This window comes from Drosophila hydei, unplaced genomic scaffold, assembly GCF_003285905.1.
Source record: "Drosophila hydei strain 15085-1641.00,03,60 unplaced genomic scaffold, DhydRS2 tig00000001-arrow-pilon, whole genome shotgun sequence".
NCBI classification, from domain to species: domain Eukaryota; kingdom Metazoa; phylum Arthropoda; class Insecta; order Diptera; family Drosophilidae; genus Drosophila; species Drosophila hydei.
The window spans coordinates 2,627,448-2,651,316 of record NW_022045643.1 but is presented as its reverse complement, the minus strand read 5'-3'; the positions used below and the strand labels follow the sequence as shown (position 1 = coordinate 2,651,316).

The 23,869-nt window shown below is 41.8% G+C and overlaps 3 protein-coding genes across 9 annotated transcripts in view; 1 reads left to right on the top strand and 2 right to left on the bottom strand.

The window, feature by feature from the left end:
* The window catches only part of LOC111604762 (formin-binding protein 1-like), a 33,026-nt gene extending 20,015 nt beyond the window's left edge, over window positions 1-13,011 (bottom strand). For 3 of the 6 annotated variants that reach the window (XM_023322956.2, XM_023322958.2, XM_023322959.2), the window contains exon 1: window positions 11,769-12,389. In XM_023322956.2, the coding sequence (XP_023178724.1) occupies window positions 11,769-11,792 (24 nt within the window). In that variant the 5' untranslated portion in view covers window positions 11,793-12,389. Of the gene's footprint in view, window positions 1-11,768; window positions 12,392-12,721; window positions 12,777-12,971 lie in introns of those variants that run through there. The other 3 variants (XM_023322955.2, XM_023322960.2, XM_023322957.2) reach the window with 3 other exon arrangements.
* A 375-nt stretch (window positions 13,012-13,386) lies between these two features.
* On the bottom strand, window positions 13,387-19,440 carry LOC111604767. 2 transcript variants are annotated; one of them, XM_023322965.2, is made up of 3 exons: window positions 18,473-19,440; window positions 15,810-16,950; window positions 13,387-15,748 (listed from the first exon to the last, which is right to left on the bottom strand). In XM_023322965.2, exons 2-3 carry the CDS (start codon window positions 16,937-16,939, stop codon window positions 13,591-13,593), a joined length of 3,288 nt encoding a protein of 1,095 aa, XP_023178733.2. In that variant the 5' UTR covers window positions 16,940-16,950; window positions 18,473-19,440; the 3' UTR covers window positions 13,387-13,590. The 2 variants fall into 2 exon arrangements, with proteins under 2 accessions (XP_023178733.2, XP_023178732.2); XM_023322964.2 differs by lacking the exon at window positions 18,473-19,440 and having other exon boundaries at window positions 15,810-17,030.
* A 150-nt stretch (window positions 19,441-19,590) lies between these two features.
* Window positions 19,591-23,209, top strand: LOC111604777 (uncharacterized protein F23B12.7). The gene is made up of 5 exons (XM_023322984.2): window positions 19,591-20,157; window positions 20,223-20,337; window positions 20,399-21,946; window positions 22,013-22,876; window positions 22,941-23,209. Exons 1-5 carry the CDS (start codon window positions 19,696-19,698, stop codon window positions 23,180-23,182), a joined length of 3,231 nt encoding a protein of 1,076 aa, XP_023178752.2. The 5' UTR covers window positions 19,591-19,695; the 3' UTR covers window positions 23,183-23,209.
* The last annotated feature ends 660 nt before the right edge of the window (window positions 23,210-23,869 follow it).

Genomic DNA, 23,869 nt, shown 5'->3' with positions numbered 1-23,869 from the left:
TCGTAGCGCTCTACAAACAACATTTTCCATCATATGTTAATTTGTTCATCATATATATATGCTTTTTTATGATCCAATAGTTGCTTTTATTTTCTATTCTTTCTCTCTATTTCGTTGCTCAATTTGCATTTCATTTGTGTTATTAAACTGAAATGTTGTCTGAGTAGGGCTATAAAAAACTGTTTTCACTTTCGCAAATTAACAAAAGAATTCAGTTAAACACAGAAAGAAAGAAATGCACACAAATATCGAATCACAAATCGAAACTGATTTCGAGAAAGAGAGAAATAAAACAAATTATGCAGCTAGTTGAAAATGAAAGATCCACAAGCTGAAACCGGTTTACACCTGTCCCAAAATTTAATGTGTGAATACATATATATATATATATATATATATATATATATATATATATATATATATATATATATATGACCATAGAATGCATAAATAATTTTCAAAACAAACTACAACAAACCAAATAACAAGACTTTGATGAAAACAAACTTTTGTTGTTGTGGTTGAATGTTATTGTTGCTATTGTAAACAATAGAAATGCAAATTGACTGACGTTTTATGATTTGTAATGTTAATTATGCTGATGAATAATGCCAAAGTGCGAGAGAGAGAGAACAGGAGAGGGGTCTACGGCTACCCTCGTACCAGCTTCATTAGTCAGCTCATCAAGTAGACAATAAAGCGAATGCATAAGCATTTATGAATATATCTGTATATACATATATTTTCAGAGTTATATGTATGATATATAATACGAGTGGGGAACGCATTTATGAAAACTGAAAGTGCCAAAATAAAATACGGAAACACTTCCCAATATATGGCATATAAAGAGAGAATTATGAACGCATTGCGTTTTATATATGTATGTATATATGGAGATACAGAGATATATATCAAATCGATTCGTTGCATGTACGTATACAAAAAGTAAAAGTTAGCCAGCTGCCTGTCCCGTGAAATGGGCGTGGCCAGAAATGGAAGACGTGCTGTTTACTAAATAGAAAATTAAGATTAAGGAAAAGAGAAAGAGGAGATTCTACGGAAATGCGTCAAGAAGTTTCAGTGTGTGGCTGCAGACACGAATGTGTCTTCCTCTTTTCATTCAGCTAGCAGTCAATGTTAACATAAACACAACAACAACAAAAAAACAATGAGAAACTTATAAACATTGCACGGTTGAACGCTTGAAAATATATTTTGTTTATAATAAATGCGCTAAAGGCTTATAAAAATAAACGCATCAATTGCAATGCCGTCTAAGAACGCAGACTAAGGCCGCAGCGATGCCGCTGCTGCTTCTGTTCTTGTGTTTTACTGCCCCTCTACTCGATTCTCATCTCGCATTGTTTATAAACTGAGAAATGGCAAATGTGTTTATCGAATGGCAGCTGGCCGATAAACTCACGTGGCTTGATTAATTGTGAAGAGTGAACTTACCTGGAAAGCAAACAGAGAAAGGGAAAGAGATAAAGAAAGTTAATGAATATGTGAGGGAAAATTACGTAGATACAAAAAAATGAATTATGACTCGCAATTCAAATGAAAATTATGTGTAGAGACAGAAATGAATTAAGAATTAAGTTAGAAGGGAATACAACAACGTAGCAATATACATATCGATAAATTATCGATATGTTAATACTAAATCCATAATCTACCCTCATCCTAACTTGATATTGATTTTCCACATTACAAATTTATATCGATAAATAATCGATATCTTATATCCTAATGTCGATGTATCTATATCGAACTCTATTTATGTTGATTTATCGATAACAAGGCACCATTCACTTGCCATTCAAATTTCCGTCCATATTTCATATTAAATTGCCGTATATAGATATCCCACAATGTCACCTCAATTAAAGCCTGCAAATTTATGATCCATATAATCCTCTAAGCTGCACACGTCGCATTTGATTAAATTTTATCGATCGCTTGATTAATCGATTAATTTATCTTTCCACATGAATTAGCATATTTTAATTAGAAATTCGCTCTGCATCACAACGTTTACGGCGCAGCCAACTGTCGACTCCCCATTGGGTGTAACTTCAAAGTCAATGTTCTCGTCTTTCTTCAACTTCTTCTTATAGCTCTACTTAGAGTAGTTGTTGTTGTTGTTGCAAGTCTGCTTCTGCTTCTACGTCTTCTTCTTCTTCGGGGGAATCAACGCTACCATCATAGCATAATGGCATTATCACAAGGCGACAACGATGACAACAACGTTGAAGACGACGTGTGCAGCGAGTTGCATGACACGACCCAGCACACACACACACACACACACACACATACTGTTGCAACACTTATTAGTTTTTATGTGTGTGTATGTGTGTATGTGATGCAAAATAGTTGGCAGCTGAGGCAGCTGCCACAATGACAGCGTCGTACGGAGTGCATTGCACCGGCAACAACTGTGCAACAACTTCTAGCGCCTGCCGCATGCTCCAAGTCCCACTGCCTACTGCCTGCTGACTGCTGACTGCTTCTGCTCCACTGGCAGCAAACAACGCGCAACTTTTATGCCCGTCGCCTTTGCCGTCGCCATCGCCATCGCCTGTTGTCCGCCCAGCAACGTTTTCTTTTCTGTCTTTTTATGAACCAAGTGAAGTTTTAATATTATTATACCACGTCGGAGCAAAGCAGCGAGACACGTCTCAGACTCTTGACTTATTTCGACTGGCGCACAGCGCAGCTTTGCCGCAAATTGCGGCAAAAAGTGTGCCGCAAGTGGAACCAAAGCCACTACTACTGCTGTTGCCGCTGTTGTCGGTCTGCTCGCTGGATGAGCAACTCGGACTCTTGATAGCCCGCGATGATCCCCCTCGTATTATGAACATTTATATCAAATGCAATTTCTCACGCGCTGACAAAACAAAGCCAATGATATTTTTTTAATGTGCGCCGTTGAATGATTGATGCATTTTATTTAAAATAGTCATAAACAGCCAGTGTAGGGGTAGACAATGGCGACCAACGGACCCCTCCATCCCCTCGCCTACAATTGTGTGTGGCACGCGTTTCCTTACACATTATGGGAGCTGCGTTTTTATGGTCGAATGAATCAGTTATGTGCAGAAACTGAAAGCGACCTCATTCGTGTTTATGCCACGTACAATATGGCTCTGGCCTGGCCTGGCCTGGCCTGGCTCGGCGAGTCCGACCAAATGAGTCAAGCACTTTAGTGATCGTGCCCAGTAGCCGGCTACGTGCTCGATCCCCGCTGCCAGCTGCCCCGATCGCTGTGCGGCTCTTCCGGTGCCGAAAGAATCGATTTCTTTATGAACAAAAAAAAAAAGAAAACAGAAACAGAAACACAACCACACAAATGAGTTCGTTAACATCGTTGCAAAATATATACATATAGATGACAGCCTGGCAACATGTTGCCGCAACACAAGCGGCATGTTGCCTCATGGGGACGCTTATCTGCGCGCTGCTCTCAAAAGCATTTAACGATTTCCGTTAGCTGCGCAGGCAGCGACTCCTTCACACAGCTTGCCCACGCTAGCAAGAAAAACCCAAAAAAAATTGAAGATAAATAAATAATTCGACTTGAGATTTTGCAAGCCATGCCACAAACAAAAACAAAAGAAAGAAAAGAAGCTAGAGTTGTCGAAGCATAAATACCCTAACATATATATGGATAAATATATATGGATATAAATATATTTATATATATATATATATTTATGTTAAAGTCCCATTCAAATCTTGACAGTATCATATAGAAATAATATTACCAAGTTCTATAAAGAAGAGTATTACTTTGTAGAGATGTCCCAAGACAAATTTGCGTATGCCTTTAAAGTATTTATGAATAATAACGAAAAAAAAGCAGGCGTTGAATTTTGGTAGGGTTAAAGCCTTGGGCATGTCATGCGACAGGAAATGAAGCTAATTTGTTGGCGGGGTGCGGCAGCTGTTTGGCCCAAAAGGAGGGAGTGCGCGTGCACAGCGAAGACAAAGAGCCAGAGCCAGGTTCGGGCAAGGAATTGGCCAGGCAGACGCGGACTTCATATTTACATGGCGAATGGATAAAAACGCGTTCAAAAACACATTCACATAACATTTTATGATGAGATGTCAACACACACATACACTCACAAAGCATACATAACACAACAAAGGAAATTTCCTACAGCTATCTTGCTCTCTCCTACACTCTTTCTATGCCTTTATGCCTTTGCCTTTGCCTTTGAACTTGCCTGGGGCATAAATATACCAGCATACATATAGAAAAAAGCTTTTTCGAAGCTTACAACAGCTTCCTATACACTGAGCGAAACGTGTGTGTAAGTTCTAAGTATTACTCTTTAAATAGGTTTTTAATTATTGCTGAAAAATTTTAATCTTTACTAAAGTTGAGTTTGTCAAAGGCTAAAATTAAAGTTTTGCAATTTGTGTAAAATTTTTAATTAGTTTACTTTGTTTCATTTAGGTTTATTTGTTAGTGCAGCACACAGTGGAATAATTTTCCACTTTTAGCACTGAGCAAACATCATAATCAAGCATTTTGCCGCAATTTGAGCTGACAAGGGTGCAGGGATTGAAGGGTAGAAGGAGAGAATGAGTGGGTGGACTGAATAAACATAGACGCCCACCCACGCGCCCTTACAATGTCAGCTGTAACTGTGTGAGTCATACAGCCAACAGCTGTTGGTGGTTTGTCCCGTTTGCTCGTGAGGGTGGCGGTCCTTATCAAAACAACCCCACGTTCTGGGTGAGTCAGCAAAGTCTGATCCGGGCGAAATGACTCAAAAAGGAAAAGCTTTTCGTCAACTGTCAAGCAGATAATGAAACGTGTTGCAAACTGTTGAAATTGGAGCAGTCGCTGTGTTGCATGCGGCAACAGCAACAAAGCAACGGTCGCCATGACTCCCGGAGTTGCAGGCGCTATTCCGGGCACTTGTCCACTTGATGTCAAGTGCAGCCAACAGTTGAAATGGAAATGAGACAGAATCTTAGCTGCTTGAGGGTGGCTGCCAGCAGACTCTCTCTCTTGCTCTACTTGCTCGTTCTCCCTCTCTCTCCCGATTTGCAAAATAAAATGGCTTCACATTTGGCAAGGGATCTTTTGTTCTTTAGCTTTTTAGGTTTGGCCGTGTGGCAGCCACATGTCGGCATGAAAAGTCAGCAGGCGTGAATGAATTATGCGCTTTAGCTCTTTGACTACATAAATCTCCAAAAGTAATTAATATTTTTATTTTTTTAAAAACGTTACAAAGCACTGGCTTCACAAGAAACAATAAACAATAAACAAGAGTACAAATGCAATCATCATAAGCCAGCCTTCAGCCACATCCTGAATGACTTCACAGTAGGCTTATCAATGTGGTAACCATATACACACTCAATTATAAAACTATTTATCAGCAAAGCATAAACAATCCCGTAGAACGCTTTTGCATAAATTCACAATCATGGCAAAAATTCACATTCTTTTTCTTTACCTTTTTGTTTGCCCCATTCATCATTTTGGTATTTTTAATTATTGAAAATAAATCTCGCCAACAAAAAGGTATGCCTGACCATATTGAACACGCGCTCGTTGCCCATTTTTTGACTCGATTACAAAGTGAAAGAAGTATATTGGTTTTGGTGCATGAACAGAATAGAATTAATTTTACTATATAGAATATGAAGAGCTTCACGTTTCACAGTTTTGGGGCTATGATCACCACGTCTTATAGATAGATCAGTGTTGGCCGTTTTGCTACTTAAGCCAGTATTCAGCAGTCAGTTGAATTCGATTGTAACATTCTTACTACTATTTTTTGCAACCGCACCCCAAACATGGTCATGTTGAAGCCGACAACATTAATTTAGCTTTGTTTGCAGCCTATGGGTCAAATAAAATAGACAACACAACAATAAAAAAGAGAGAAACAGAAAAAATAAATAAAATAATATTCTAAAAGTTACCTGTCACGACGTTGTGTATCTAATATCCAAACTAATATTTGCTTATTAACCTTTGCTCATATCGCAGCGAGTGTGAGCCAGTCTATGCGTGTTTGTGTGGAAAGATAGCAGCGAAAATTATATATACATATAAATATATATATATATATATATATATATATATATATATATATATATGTCTGCTAATATATAAGAGTTGTCGTTTGGACTTAGCCAGCTTATATAGTTTACTCTATGAAACTTTAAAAATTATAATATGCAATTAACTTTTGGCACATTTGAGTGTTGTAAAAGTTCGCTGCATTTATAATGCCTTTTCGAGCACTGCAAATGGTTTTTGATATATTCCGTATTATCATTTAGCTGTAGGTCATTTGAAGTGCGCTGATAAGGCGCATATTTCGATAAAAGCCACAACCAATTTAATAAAGACACACGCTGTTACCTAGTGTGTGTATATATATGTATATACCTAGTATATATACTTTTATAAGCAGCAACAGGTTCATTTCATTTAGTCACAGTATGCGCCATTGGCTTTACTGATAAGTTTCTTAGATTTCTTCTGACGCATCCAATACTATATTTTTACACAAGTAAAACGGAAATGTATGCAAATAAATGTATATATGTTGCTGTATATAGTTATAAGTATATCTATCTGAAAGTATGCCTTATAAGATCTCAGTATGAATCATCCTTAGATGCTGACCAAAAAATGTATAAAGAAAACAGACTTCTAGGTACAACATAACAAAAATTTGCTATGCGCTGACGCATAATATTTAAACAAATTAAATTGTTTGCCATTGCGAGGCGTGGCACTTGGGTGTTAATCATACAAAACACTCATAAGGCAAATTAAAAAAAAAAACTAAATAAGTGTTGAGAGTACTTTCTAAACTATAGACACAGACTTGATCTGCTTTACAAATCCGACTTTTATAAACTTTGAAGAATAAATTGGCAACTGAGTTGTTTATACAGCTTTAAAGTCGATTTGTGAATGACGCATTTCGATAGTCAGCCAAACATCACGAATGTATATATACACAAATACCTCGCCTTTTAGAGATACAAATTCTTTGCGAATACATTCTTTGCATTTTAATTGGTTGCAAATGATAAAGCGCCAAAAACTCTATTTGTTTATTGTTTTTAATTCTTACTTTTGTTTTTCTATTATTGTATTTCAATTTGTTACGCATTTATCGCCGCGTCGACAAAAAAAGTTGGTCAAGCGATAAGTTGCAAAGGAAATGCATGCTCTATAAAAGAAAACCAAACATATAAATATAAGTATATATATATTTATTATATAAATAAATAATATTTACAAGAAATTGTCATGGCTTATCAGCTCTGTGCCACAAATGTGCCACAAATATGTATATATATATAGACATGTGGTTTACATGCCCTTATAGGAATGTGTTGCATTTGATTTCTAAATAACAAATTGCAGGCGCCGCGATTTTGAATGGCAACGGTCACAATTTGCATATTAAACGCAATGGCCAAAACGTATCTGATGGATACATGGCGCACGGATAAAGAGACACGGCCAGAGGCAGCTGCTTAATATGCATGCAGCACCAGCTGAAGGCTGAAGGCTACTGAAATCGATAGACAACAGACACCACACGACAACAAAAACAACAACAAAGATTATTTTACAATGCACTTGGAAAATGTGAGTGGAATATGCAATTATCTTAGACTGCAAGATAGTCAGCAAGAGAAGCTTCGAGAAGAGGACAAGAGAGAACATGGGATAAAGAGAGAGACATAGACACATTGCCAGAGACATAGTGAGCGAGATAGACAGCTAAACGAATTGATAGAGATTGAGATAGAGATAAAGAGGTAGATAGAGACAGGTAGATAAAAAGCTAAAAGCAGGGGGACATAGTTCATATTCTGTTTATCTATTATATAAAGTAACTAAGTAAAACATATAAAAAATTTGACATAAATTCAGTTAAATCACTTAAAAATAATAAAATAAAAATCATTTAAAATTTAAAATGTGGAAATATAATAAATTTGGCAATTTTTATAGTCCCTCTTCTATAGACGATTTTCTTCTCGCAAGATCTAATAATATTTTTTGCTATTCTAATAAGATTTAAATATAGAAAATTGTCAAAAATTAAGCTCTACATTATAAATTAAATGAATTTCATAGTCAATTTTGCTAGGGGTTTTTTTCTAGATCTAATAATAATGCAACCCCTTGGACAACACGAAATGCGTCTTAAATCTCAAATATGGGAAATGGGAAATGTCAAGGAAAATTCACCGGATGCAATGAAATCAACAAGAATTTTTGCAACCACCCGTCGCGTGGCTCGAATTGCCATATCCTTGCAAATCCCAAGGCGAACCGGCAAGTTCTAGACTAATGCCACGTTCAAGCGTATTGCGAATGGCGCCAAGAAGTAGCTGTCTAGCATCTTGGCAGCCCTCTGAAGGTCTCTGGCAATGGCAAAAATCGATGGGATGCTGTACAACAAAGAGGAAGATTTGCACTTAGGGTGCGACCCCAACGAATATGTGTGTGCATAACTCTAATCCGCAATCAAAATGCGTTTCTTGACAACTTGGCCTTGAGCACATAAATCGCCGACGCCCCCAGGACCACGCCCTGTGCTTTAATTGGAAGCCCTTGTCGTCGCTGGGGTCGCACTTCTGCTGCTGCACATGGAGGGGTGTGTGCCACAATGTTAATCATGACGCACACGTTAGCTAAATTAACGGCCCGACTGCAAGCAGTAATTGGAACTGCTAAAAGATATATGGGTCCAAGTTCTTGTCCATTCTTATGCTGAGACTTTACATTCATCTCTGTCATTCGTCTACTGTTTATTTTTAGCTTTAAAAGTTCGTGTCAAAAAAACTGAAACAGCTAAAAAGATACAAAAACAAAAGACTAAGAAGTGAGTTGAGAGTTATGTTTAAGACTTTGGTAAATTACTGCGCGTTTCACATACAATTTCAATGTCATGAAAACCTATTGAAAAACTGCAACACAAAACAAAAACAAGAAAATTGTTTACTTTAAAGTGAGTCGTGTTGGCGGCATTGAACAACGAGTTTAGGTGCTTGGAGAGTGTGAAGGAGCCGAAAGAGACCTCGACATAAAAGACAATGAGATGGAGGAACACACGAACAGGGACAAGTGCTGTGCGCTCAAACAGCTGATCAACAACAAAATATATTTAGATGCAAAGCTATAAATATAACAAGATAGATAGATACATATTCACAAGCGTAACAAAATATATATGATTAAAAACTTTCGACAATTTGTAATATCTTAAAGCGTTCACAAATCGAATTCTAATAATAAGTCAAAGATTTGAAATACTTATTAAAAAATGCCAATAACAACAAAAAATATAAATAATTTAAACAAATAAACAAAGCTTAAGCAGCTGCAAAAACCAGCAAAAGAAAAAACAGCTGATAAATCATAATAAATAAAGTTACAATTTATGTGGAATAAATAATAAAAATAAATGAACATATGAATTGAAAGTATGCGGAAAAGCAACAAGCATTTATAACATATTGCAAACAGGCCGAATTTCAACAGTAAATCATATTATTACAGCTGCGACCTTCCCAGACCTAAAGTTAACCACAAAATAATGCTGCCTACACCTGCCTAGGGAACATGTTTATCGATCCGAACATTCTTAGCACTAATCAATAAGTTTATTTAGATTATGGCAATGAGCGCAGCAGCCCAATTAAAATACTAAACCTAAGGCCTGCCCGCTCCCTGCCCAAAGAGATTTTCAGTTGACAGGCGACTATTTATAGAGCGTGCGTGAAAGAGATAGCAAAAGGTGGACGAGGGCGTCAACGAACCAAATAAAAGATAGAAAAAAGAAAAATATATATAATAAAGAAAAAAGAAATTCACCTAAAATAACGACTCTTTTTATGACAATTTTATTTGATTTAATTTCTGCTTTTTGCATATGCAAGGGGCCAAGTTGTAATGGACTTAAAAAGACGTCGGCGCATGCTTTAAATTTAATTAAAGTGAAAATTTTGTTCATAACAAAAAAAAAAAGAAAGAAAAGGGGTAAAAATAAGGCGAAACAAAAATGCAAAGAAAGTTTTGTTGTTATTTCTTTAGCTGACTGGCGCTTGGATTGGCTTTGGCTTTGGCTTTTGTTTTTTGTTTTAGCCGTGGCTCGTTTGGTTTGGTTTTTATTTTGAATTTCTGATACTTATTTCTATTTTTATGCAGGCCTCGCAATTGACCCGCTTATTAGCCAGGCTTGAAGCTTGGAATTTGCATTACCAATATTTTCGTTTACGTGTTTAAATCAATTAAACGTATTTAATACTCTGCTTACACACTTTCCTCTCTACCTCCTACCTCCTACCTCCTACCTCACTCCCTCCATGCACTCTTCGCATGATATGTAAAATACGTTGTTTCCATGTCCCAAACAAAAGAAATGTTTCTGTTTTTTTCTATGGCGCAAATTTTTTATGTAAATTTTGAAATGTTTATGGCAAAAGAAATAACAATAATTGGCCATAGTAGCTACTGATTTTTACTCATTTTTTGTTGCTTGTTCTCAGACAATGAGCAGCGATTGAGTTGTAAACTTTTGATTGACTGGGGGAAAACGCCTTGATGGAATCATCAATAGAATATTTTGACAATCAGCTGTATGGAATGAAACCATTTTTAATGAAAGACTAGAGATTTATATGTAATTCTCAAACTTGGACTCAAGATTCTTATAGCCACTGTATACTATAAACAAATTTGCGAACGTTTGTATTAGTGAAGCTGTACTGTTCATTTGTTCATACTTCCATCTTAAATACGAAATTCAAACAACTTCCCTTGCATTAGTCAGCTTATAGTTTAGCAAACTATCAAAATCCGGAAACATTCCAGTTGCAAAAATGGAAAGGAAAAGGGAAAGGGTTAAAAGCTAATAGATAACGCTGACTGCGACTGTCTAGACATGCAATTTTATCCTGGCAGAGAGCAGAGCAAAGCTGCTGCGGTGGCAAGTTTACCAGCTGCACACACAAACACACACACACTCACACACACACAGACAGGCAAGCAGACTGTCTGACTGGCACACACCTACATATAGATAAAGAGAGTTTGAGGGTGTGCTGCCGGGTGTCACGCAAAAACTACCCCCGAAATTGAAATTGAAATCGAAAATATAAAAGAAATTGCATCGAAGTGTATAGCAAAAAAATTGAGAAAAAAGGAAAGAAAAAACGTGATAAGCGCTAAAAACTACAAAGTCCAGCCACCGCTTAACAGCAGCTGAGGCAGCACATTTCAATGCAAAGTGGGGTAGACGGGGGCGGCGTTCAGGTAAAACGCCAAAAACGGGCGTGTCAGCAAACGAGTTAAGTAAAAATGAAAAGAAAAAAACAGCTGTGTGCCAAATGGCGGCAGGAGGCCGTGGAAAAACAGTTAAGAAAAAAATCAGTTGACGGCTGCCTGGAACAGACCCAAAAATAATAAAGTAGCATTCAGCAGCAACAAAAACAACAACGAGAAGAATTCCACGCTTGCGGCCCGCAATTTACATAAAACACGGAAAACCTGTTTTTAGTATCTTTTTTTCTTCTTAAGTCGTCGTTCTGTTGGTCAAGAGAGGGACAGAGAGAGGCAGCGCGAGAGCAAGAGAGCCAGTTCAACCTCGCGAGAACACTTCAAACACACGCTTGCACTTTAAGCTTGACGTACGGAAACAACAAGAACAGCAACAAGCAAACAAGGCAAGAATAAGACAAAAAATAAAATAACAACTTACCCATAGCTCAGTACCCCAACTCATTTTGTTGTTGGAGTTTGACGCTGCTGCTGCTGCGTTTTCTGACTCTGCCAGTTTCTGCTGCTGCGCTGCTTTTGGTTGATCCGTTTGCCACTGTTATTATGATTAGTGTTGTAAATAACAGCGGAAGAACATGGGACGAAAATAAAAAAGAAGAGTAAAAACTGAGAATTTTATTTCGTTATCGTTGCCTTTGCGTTTTGTCTAATTGTCTGTGAACAAACAACAGCAACAACAACATCAACAACAGCAAATAGAAAAAGAGAGCGATTTCCAATTCTCAGAGTTTACAGCAATGCTTAATGCAGACGTGTCCGCGGTCGCAGCAGCGACGCCGGCTGTGGCAGCGGCAGGTAGATCAAATGGTTAAGGAATTTGAATTGTGGAATGGGGGAACTGGGGAACGGGTAGTACATAGGACTTTTAAAGTGCTGCCAATCGCCAATAAATATCAACAACAAATAAAACCGGCCACCACCGACGCCGATACCGCTGCTGACGTCAAGAAATTTTTCGTGCACTGGCATTCGCTGCAGCCTCGCGACAGCGCAAGAGAGTGAGAGAGAACGCGAGAGAAACGACGAGATTTTGAGCGTGGCTGCATTTCGTAATTGGGAGAGCGCGAGTCAATTGGAATTGAAAAGCAATCATTTATTTATGACTCGATACATTAATATATTAAACACATTTCACCGCGCGCGCCGCTCTTAGATTGCATTTGCCATTAGTCTTAATTTTGAATTTAAACGCAGCGAAACAATGAACAACGAACGAATGGTTGCAACAACAGCAACAACCATTTGATGCCAGGCCAAACAATAAGCAAAAGTGCCTATTGTTGTTTTTTTTACATAATTTTGCACACGCACATATACACTGGCGCGCGCACATACACTCGCACACAGCAACGGGCATAAGCCGAGTGCACGCACTTTGCTTCTTTTATTCTGGGTTGCTGGTTTTTTCGCGTATCGAACTGAAGTGCAGCCTTTGGGATTCCTTGTTATTTTTCATGCTGTTCAAGTGTTGCACAATACTTTATCACATTGATATGCGCCTGCACTTAGTATGCGTCATAATTTAGGCGACACTAACACACGCACTCACACATATGAGCACAATTTAATTGTTGTTTTTTTTTTCATACGAAAACAACAGCATACGGACCACGTAGACTCTTACCTTCGGCGATTCGATTGCAACTAAACTAGCGCTCAGTAGTGTGACCATACCGCGAAAAACTAAAAATACACAATTATACAATCGATGAAATGTGTTATCGGCGAGCATGCAGCGAATGCAAAAGTAACGAGTCAATGGTACAATTCGTTCGTTATTTTCAAATGGTTTTCATAACAGAAATACAAAGGCACCTCTATTTTATAACAGTTACATATAATTTATTTATTTAATAACTAACTAAATAGCGGACATTTTTCATTAGTAATTTCGCAGTTTCTAGCTTGCATCGTTAGTTGTTGCATATATGGGTGCAATTAATAAATTTCTCATCAAATTATATACAGTTAGGATGCAATAACAATTACAAAATATTCATTTCAAATCTCTGCTTAAGCTAAAACATAAAAATATATGCTTTTGTGTGAGTGTGTGTTACAGTCATTGGACATTTGATTCCATTTGCTGAAATTGTATTCATCTTAGTTCGAGAGTATTTCGCGCAGATTCGAGACTTATTTGTTAATAAATATGAAATAGACAAGGTCAATCAAATACTAATTTATATATGAAGCTTTACTAAACGTATTGTGCCCGATCTGCTAACTAATTGGCTCATCCTTTAACTCTGCTGCAGCAGCACCTCCGCAGCCATCTCCAAGCTCCAACCGGTTTGCTGTAGCGCCTGCTCACATTGCGGCCTGCCTGCCACGCCCAGCCGAGTGAGCTGATCGATTTTGTAGTGCCTCATAGCTAGTTGGACATCGCCGCTGGCGGCGCGTAGCGCATTTCGTACATCCTGCTCGACAGCTGCGCTGCCCAACTCGAGCAGCAGCTGCTGCAGCTTCTCCTGCTCACGCTGCGCCTCTGCCGGCACTGGAGCATACAGCTGATGTGCGCCTTCGAGCTGTTGCTGCTGCTGCTGGCGCATCTTGTCCAGACGCCGCTGAATCTGCTGTGCCGAAAGTGGTGGCGGTGCCAGAGGCGCCGGGCGATGCGGACGCAGATAATCATCCAGAGGGACCTCATCGTAAAGAGCAGCGCCACCGGCGCCGTTAGGCACCTGGCCGTAATAGACGGAGCCAGCCATGCTAGCAGCCACGGGATCATAGCGTTCTCCGCCAGTGGCTGCAATGCTGCCATAGAGAGAGGAACTGGAGGCATAGACGCTGCTCTTCGGAGCCACCACCCGATTGGAGATGGCCACAAAGGAGTGGTGCGTCTCCGGCTGTTGCATTTGCTGTGACTGCTGTGTCTGCAAATGGTTCTGATACAGTTGCTCCGACTGCTCGGGTGGCGGCTGTGCGTAATACTCGGAGGGCATGGCAGTCACACGCTCATACCAGATGCGATTCACTAGACTCTGCGTGGTCGTGGTGGTGGCAGCGGCTGCTGCTGCCGCTGCTGCGGCAGTCTCCACATTGTTCTGTTTGGGTGTGGGCGACGCCTGGCTGGCATTGGATGTGGGACTGGAGTGATTAGAGTGATTGCCACTACCAGCGGCATTCTTCAAGGGTGTGAGATTCTGTTTGTAGACGACTTCTTTGTTGGCATACATCTGCGCCGAGTTGCGCTGGTAATCCTCCTGCGCCTTACTGCTGCCGCTGTACATATCCTTCTCTAGCTCAGCTATGAAGGATTTGTCCAGCAGTACGCTCTCTGATGTAGTCGGTGGCTGCTGCTGCTGCAGCTGCACATTGGCGACCACCTCATTCCGCTCCAAGGAGAGATTGCTTAGATTGTACTGCATGGCAGCCGACTCCAAAGCAGGTATGTTCTCTTTGTTCGCATGCCCATTGGACAGACCAAACAGATTCTTGCGCGCTGCTGGACTGCCGTAGATGGGAGCAACGACAGCAACTGGATCAGGAGTTGGCGCATTTGAGTAGAGCATTAGAGCGCCTGCACTAGCGTCTAGGCTGCTCGTATCGAACGGATCGCGGACGGGCGTCTGCTGCTCGCGCTTCTGTTGCTGGGCAAACTCCATGGTGTTCGAGTAAGTGGGCGGCATTTGATAGGGCGGCGGCTGCAGTCGCGCTGGCGAGGCACCGTTCGATTCGAAGTCGAACTGCGGCTGTTCGTTGAAGAAGGTGGGCGTATTGGGACCCGACGAATAGGTTGTGCCTGCGCCACTCTCATTGAAAGTGGGCACATCAATGGGCGCATCGAGCAGGCAAAAGCTGCTGTCCAGCTGCAGCGAGGAGCTGTCGCCAACACCCAACACAGCACTAGGTCTCATCTCTGGCGAGATGTCAATCAGTATGCCCTCCTCCTGCTGCTGCTGCTGAGGCGGCGGTGGTCGCTGTGGACCCGCCAGACTCTTGGTTTTCACCGCATTCCGTCGCTGCAGCCCAGCCGAATCGTTGACAAGCTTGTTGTAGGCAAACTGCTTGCTCGATATGGACTTGCGCTCCTTGGCATGTCCGGTCTGAGCTGACTGCGTAGCTTGCGGTTTCAGGGAGGCGCACTTGCGTTGCCGCTCCTCACTGTTCGGCAGCGCACCACCAGCACCACCACCACCCCAGCAGATGCCAAAGGACGAACCATGCGTTGCGTTGTTGCCACGCATTTGTATATCGTTTTGACGACGCTGCTCCAGCAGGGAGCGCGGAAAGATGCCAATGTCGTAGGTGCGCTGATTTTGACCCTTTATTAGCTTCAGTTCCGAACGGCCATCGATGATGGCAATGGTATCGCCCAGCTCGATCTGCAGGCCCTTGGCATCATGATAACTGCGCGAGGCGCGCATCACAGGCGGCGACATGCTGGCCAGATATTCTCTGTAAGCGAGTATCAAATTTTGGATTAGCAATGGTTCAAATAGAGCTAGCTGGAACCTACTTGAGTGCCGCGAACGTGGGTCGTTCCGCTGGCGTCTTATCCCAGCACTGAAGCATCATAGCATAGACATCGGGCGGGCAGGCGTCTGGTTGATGCAGTCGCTCGCCCTCTCGATCGATCTTGCGCAAGATCTGTGAGCCGTTCAGCCCCACCCAGGGATCCTCGCCAAAGCTAAACATCTCCCACAGCGTGACACCAAACATCCAGGTGTCTGAGGCATGCGAGAATTGACGAAAACGTAGCGATTCGGGCGCACACCAGGGAAACGGCACCTTCTTATGCTCGGACATCACGTAGCAGTCATCCTCCTGGGGCAAAGCACGCATTAGACCAAAGTCTCCAATCTTAATCTTATTGCCAGCGGCCAGCAGAACATTGCGGCAGGCGAGATCACGATGCAGAAATCGCTTCTGCTCCAGATAGGCCATTCCAGTGACAATCTGCACGGACCAGTTCCAGATGTGGGTCAGTGAGGTGTGGCGGCACTGCTTGCGCAGTGTGTCCAGCAACGAGCCACGCTCCGCTAGCTCCGTAATCATCATCATGGGCTGTGATAGCACCACGCCGTACAGACGCACCAAATTCGAGTGGTCGAGGGCATGCATGGCCTGCACCTCGCGAAAGAAATCGTCAATGATGCCAGGTTGGGTTAGATTGTCCGACTTGAGCACCTTGACGGCCACTTGGAGCACCTTGCCAGCCGGCGAGGCGCTCCACTCGCCGCGTCGCACCACTCCAAAAGAGCCATCGCCCAGCTTCAAGCCCAGCGTGATGTCCTTCTCATGGATCAGGCACGTCAACGCGCCCGGCTGCATGTGCTGCTGCTGCTGTTGCTGCTGCTTCTTGGACGAGGGCTGCTTGCCCCCGCCGATTAGCTTCGAGAGTATATTCTTGCGCCACTGATGCGCTTTCTTCTTGCGCACTGCATCCATGAGCCGCCGAATGGCCGGCTTGCCAAGCCCGCAGCGCTCCAAATCGTCGCGCAGCACATAGTCAAAGTGCGCCAGCCGTGTCACCTGCAGATCATCGCGTATGCGTTCCAGGAACTGTTCCAGCTGCACCTCACGAAGCAAATCTTCCAGCCAGGCCGTCTCGCTGGCGCCGCCATCGCCACCCGCAGGCGAACCCATTATTCTATGAACTACAAGAAACATTGATGAAACAAGTAAAATGAATAAGTAAATTTTTAAAATTTAATAGAAATATTGAAGGGGAGCGGCTTTTGGGCAGATTAAAAAAATAGGTTGTCTATGTATATAATAATGTCTATAAATAATGAATTTCCTATCAATAAACCCCCTTTCTATAATTCCATTGGCCAAATTCTAAAATTTCGAGTGTTTTTCTTGTTTTTTTTTTTTTATATATAGTAATTTAAATTATATTGGCAGAGTATTTAAGAATTTACTTAAAATTCCTTTTTTTTTTTTTGTATTTTTCATAACATTTTGACATAGTTTTAATATGTGACCATTCACTCTTGCAACAAGCTGCATACATTGAAATTGGTTTGTTTGTTTTTCTTTTTCTTTTCTACTTAATTGTGGTACTTCCCACGCTCACGAAATATGGGAAATTTCGATTTGCATGCTGCTCACGTATGTTGTGTACGGAAACTCTTTGAATTGTTTCGAACAATTTGAATAGGGTTGGGGCGTGCCTTCAAACTTGTTGCTTGCTTCGCCTCGGTCTTCGAATAGCCGCAGCGAACTTGAACCCAAAGTGTCATAGCATAACGGTCCTAAAGTACTTTGTTAGCGAAAGTGCTATATGACATTAAATGGACAAACAGCAAATTAAAATTGGCGACGTGTTGCCGCTGTCGGCGTCGGCGTCGGCGTCGAAACTTTATTATCAATAGTAAACAGTATTACGTCAGCTATAAACGGTGACAGCGCCAGAGACTGCGACGGCGACTGAGACGGCGACTGCGCTGCAGCAGCTGCATGCAAGTGGGCCATACATGAGTGAGAGAGAGAGAGAGAGAGAGAGACCGAGACTGAGTAAATAACAGAGCGCGCAGTTGCAACAGCAATACCAACAACCACAGACAGAGCATTCAAAACGTCAAATTAGCTGCGACTGCAACGAGTTTCAAAAGAATTCTTGGCGCGTGCTAAAGTTGCGGTTGCAAGCGATAAGAGCCGGAGGTAAGGTGTTTGAGTGAGTACACTATGAGAGTAGCCCGTATTTTTAGAGTCTGATTAATTACAACGATAAACTTTGCAAAAAAGCTTGAACTAATAACGCCTAACAAACAAAGCTATTCAGCAATTACTAAGACGGAAACAATTTGTGTTGTAAAGCGGATGCGGCGACACAGAAAAACACATTTTAAAGCAGCAAATGTCGCTTGGAAAGAGGATATTCCAAAGTAGATATTTCCATTGAAAAATGCAATTCAATCAAAAAGACTAAAATAAATATTTTCATATAAAATTTGTTATATGCAAGAAATAAAATAAAAATGTAAATACTGATTACTTCCTATTTACTGCGAAATGTTTCATTTATGGAACGCACACTGTAACCTGAATTTGCGGTGGCGATCAACCACCACCCAAAAATTAGAACAGTTGGCATAACAAAAGGATACAAAAGTTTTACAGTTGTGTTAATTCCCAATAGATTGATAATAGGAACAGCGAAAATGGAACACTTACTCAAGCAAGCTTCTGTCGAGTGGTTTTGGTTTTTTTTTGGGAGCAGCTGCAGCCGCTTCTGACCAAATAAAGTCACAGGCTGTGGCTCAGCGAAGCGTTGACGCTTCCGTTGTCGTTGTTATTGTTGTTGTTGTCGTTGTCGGCTGCTGCACTTTGCGAAACTTCCTGTCTTGCTGGTAAACAGGTTGTGAAGATGAAACTGAAACTCAATATGTGTGCACAGCTTGGACAGACGTCGCAGCCGCAGCAGGCGCAAGGTGAAGGACGTCGACGCCGACGTCTCCGTCTGCTTCGTCTTATATTGCCTGCCCTGCGTTTGTATGTGTGTGTGTGATGCTTTGTTTACACTCGCACAAATAGCAGCTGGCTGTGGAAGCGCCAATGTTGTACATGGAAATTGGCCATCATCGCCGTCATAATCGAGACGAATTGAGGTGCAGGAGAAGACCGCTTAATATTAATTTAGTTGGGCCCCCACACACACACACGCAAACACTAATGCACAATCCGCAACGCTGCCCCGCTCTCTGCCGCTGCTGCTGTTTCTGCTTTCGTCGTCACAGTTTTTTGCACAAATTTTTCTTGAGTTTTTACCCCTTCGTTGTCCGTTGTTGTTGGTTCCAGCGTTTATTTTGTTACATATTCCTCACATTAGATTTGTGTAATTTCGCATAAATTAAACAAAAATTAACGTTTTCCATGGAAATGCGCGCACGAAAGACAGCACAAAATAAAGGCAGCGAAAAAAATATGCGAGGGGCGAATGCACGAAACGAAGCTTTAGCTATTGCTGTTGCTGCTGCGTTGACAAGCGCTATAGAGCTTTTATTCGAGTCACGTTTGCGGCTTGTGTTTGGACAGCAGCGAACAACAAAAAACAAAGCGCGAGGCTTAATTATATTTTTAAATAAAAAACCTACTGGTTAAAGCCGTGCGACGCAGACGCCTCCTGCGTATGTTGACAATGTACCAATACTGGATGGTGGTATTACCAGGTCTTGAAACCAAAAATATACTGACTTCTTTAAAGAATACTATTCCAGTGTTAGCAATATACTGAAGCAGTTGGGCGACGCATTATAGCGACGTTATTGCGGTCACACTGAACATGTGTGTGTAGTCGCTTCGTGGTGAATGCCGGCGGTTTTAAAGCACACGTGCAGAGCTGTTCAATTATTTTGACTATTTTATTTAATGAAAAATTGTTTAAACAAGCTAAAAACATGCCGGCAGCTGTAGCTACAGGCGTGCAAATCGCTGGACCATTAAAAAACAAAAAGATTGTATTCAATGATGAAGGTGAAGCTGTGGCAAAACCCAAGTGGGAGAAGCACAACAAAAAGGCGCCCACAAACAAGCCACAAAACACCAAAAGTGCGACAAATGGACAGGTGAAAAAGATGCAGAGGATAAAATTCAGCGAGGATGGCGATGCAGAAGAGGAGGAAGTAAAGTTTAATAAGCACAAATCGGAGCCGGCAAAAAAGGGCAATCATTTAATCTTCAATAATGAAAACACGGCAAAGAAGCCGCAGCGCATAAAATTCAACGAAGATGGCGAAGAGAAGGAGCAAGGATCGGACAGTGAAAGTGAAAATGAGGCACATGTGGCTGCGCCCAAGAAGCGGAATAATAAACAGTTCCAAATGGACGATTACGACCCACAAAAGAAATGGTACCAAGTGGCAAGTATTAATATAAAAATAAAAATCTTTGAATATATAATATGATTTTGCGTACGTTTATGCAGCACACAGAATATCCGAGCACCGATGAAGTCCTGGACATGAAGGAGAACGAGCAGCTGGAGTTGTTCAATCTATGCAAAGCTTCCTTTGAGTCTGAGAAGAACACGTTCAATAAGCGTAGGAGTTTTTATAAATATATGTACGAGAATATTAAAATACTAAGTAATCTTAATTATAGGCAATCCCACCGATGCGCGCTGGCTGCAAACGGCGCTGCACAAGGGCACAGCCAAGGATCGTGCCAATGCAGGTGCTTTGCTTGTGACGAGCAATCCGCTGGGCAATCTGGAAGCACTGTCCAACCTGATTGCCTTCTGCAAAATATCCAACAAAAGCAGCAACGATGTCATTGCTGTGCTGACGGATCTGTGGCAAGAGGTGTTGCTGCCGCCACAGCGCAAACTGCTTGCCATACACACGCGTGGCGCTGATTGGAAGCTGCTCAAGAAGCAGGATCTGCACAAGGAGCAAACACGTCGCATCTATGCCTATTGGTACTTTGAGAATGAGCTGAAGGATCAGTATCATGAGTATTTGAAGAATCTAATGCAAGGACTACAAACGGGTCAGGAACATAACAAAACGGCTGCCATTGTGGCTGCCTCAAAACTGCTCGCCTATGCACCAGAGAAGGAGCAAATGCTGCTCACCATGCTTATTAACAAATTAGGCGATCCTATTGCCAAAATCGCCTCCAAGGCGCTACATCATCTAAGCGAGGTGGCACAGAGACATCCCAACATGTGCGGCGTCATTGTAGCCGAGGCCGAGAAGTTGCTCTTCCGTAACAACATTGCCGAACGTGCCCAGCACTTTGCTTTGTGCTTCCTCGCCAGCATTGCGCCTTCTGGACGGCCGGAAGTGTGCACCAAGCTGGTCAACATATGCTTTGCCTTGTTCAAGGTGCTTGTGCAGAAGGGCGCCGTCAATAATCGCACCATGCAAGCGATTCTGCGTTGCTTGCAAAAGGCCATCACCGAGGCCCAACCGGCGAAGGGCAGCACCGAGCTTCTGACCAAGGAGATGCAGGATACCATCTATCGTCTGGTTCACTTGGCCGATATTCGAGTCTCGGTACAAACGTTGGGCCTGCTGCTGCAGTTGGTGACAGTGAAAACCGAGAAAACGGATCGTTTCTACAATGCGCTGTACATTAAACTCTTGGATCTGAATCTGATCAACATTGGTGGCAAGACTGCAGCCCAACTGCTGCACATTGTGCATCGGGCCATTCACATTGACAAACATGTGGCCAGAGCTCAGGCGTTTGTTAAGCGGCTGCTCCAGTTGGCGCTCTATGCGCCGCCCAACATGTCCGCAGGCTGCCTGATTGTTCTCCACAAGCTGCTGCGAATGCGCCGCGAGCTGGTTGGTGGCATTGGAGATATAGAAATGGCTGCAAATGCTAAGCAACTGTTGCCCGCTGCTGCAGCTGAGGATTTGGACAAGTTTGGCAGTGATGGCGAGGAGGTTTATAAAGATGCAGATGACGAGCAAACTGATTCTGCTGTGAAAAAGGAAAAGGACCCTGTAGCAAGCTCCTGGCATCATGTCAATCTTGTTGCCACCGAGGCGAAGGTGCGCGACATCGATGCCTGCAAATACGATCCATATCATCGAGTGCCGGCATTTGCGGGCGCTGGCTACGCCCTACGAAACGAGCTGCTGTTACTGCGTCAACATTATCATCCCACGGTGCAGGTATTTGCCGAACAGATACTCCTGGGTAAGTGGAAATCGTTAATCACAATTTTATTTTATTGTATATCTCATCTCTCTCGCTCTTTTTTAGAGAAACGCATCGATTACTATGGCGATCCATTGCGTGACTTTGGATTGCCTCATTTCCTAGAGCGTTTTGCATTCAAGAATCCCAAGAAGTTGGACTATCAGCAGGCAGTTGATGGAGCCGCCAGCGCTGCCCACAAACGATACACGTCCTTCGGAGCACGTGGCAAGCCGGTTAAGTCGCTGACCAAGACAAACTGCACAGAGGACGAGATGTTTATATTCAATTATCTGGAGCATAAACGCAAACTGGCGGAGCTGGTGGAGCAGACTAAGCAACAGAAAAAAGTAGAGGAAGAAGCTACAGAAGCGGCTGATGATGATTTAAAAGAGGGTGAAGTGGATGATGATGAATTTGAATCCTATTTGGATGATTTCTTTGGCAAAAAGCTGAAGAAAGGTGAAGATGGGGAGCAGGATGAGGAGGAGCTAAATTACTTGAAGGAACTGGGCGGTGAGCTGCAGGCGGACAAGTCCAAAAAGAAGGAAAAGAAAAAGAAACAAACAGAAGATGATGAAATGGAGGACGAATGGGATGATAATGATGCCGAGGATGAGGATGAAGATGAGGACGAGGAGGCGGATGAACTATCGGATGCAGGTGCAGAGGATCAGTCGGATGATGAGACAGGCTCAATCGATTTGGAACCATTGGATGACAATGATGATGATGATGATGATGATGACGACGACGACGATGATGATGGCTTACTAAACATGGGTAACGATAGTGATGGTAGCGAGGCTCCTGAGAGTCCCGACGAGGACGATGATGATGACGAGGACTCGCCACCCAAGACAAAGAAATCACGCAAAGATGTCGCCTTGAATGAGCGCAACTTTGCGCAGAAACTAAAACACAGCGACGGTTCGTATGAGTTATTTTTAGTACTATTATTCCAAACATTAATATATATATGATCGCACTGTAGACATGAGCTCGCTGTTTGCTGCTGCGGATGATTTCTCAGCACTGCTCGAGGAAACTGGCAAAACCAAGGGACAGGGCACCAGCAATGCGGTCTTCAACAAGGATAAATCGTCTGATAAACAGCTCAAGTGGGAGGAGAAGCGAAGGTCGAATAGCAAAAACTATACAAGCAAAAAGTTTGGCGGAGGCAAAGCTAAGAAAGGCGGTGGAAAGCCAAAAGTGGGCAAAAAGCGAAAACATTAGCGGGTAATTGGGAAGAGCGACGAATGCGACTGGTTTTATATATATAGAAATCTAATTGTGTTATGGATTATGTAAATAAACAATTAAATGATTTATGCTTAACTTTTCTTCTGTTTTTAAGTGTTTACTGTTAGTCAAATTGAAATAATTATCACCATAGCAAAGTTTTATCGATAGTTAGATAACAGAATGACTGCTTTAAATTTGTGTTGTTTTCTCGTAAGCTTAGCAGTCTGACGAACTAGTTCACTGCTGATCGAGTCAACTTTGTAGCGTTATCGATACTCGATAACTGTGGTAAGTGGCGGATTTTTACATTTTTAAATTGGTATATCAGGCGCAATAATATTTGAATTATTTTATTTTAACTTTATATACAAACTTTGGTGACTTACACGCTAGCAATTTAAATTGTGGTTTATATGTTTCTTTTTCTCCATTTTTACAGCTAAAAACAACGATCAATCGAGCGCTATGTCAGTGTATATGTGTATCATTCTTATAGATAAGCTACACCATATGCTAAAATAAGATATTTGCGATTTGATTGTTTATCTTAAGTGGTAACTAATTGTTGTCGTCCCCTCGTTTGTTGCTTAAAATATGATTAAATATATCATATATATATATTTATATATATGACATATATATATATGTATATATATATATTTATGTATATACTATTGG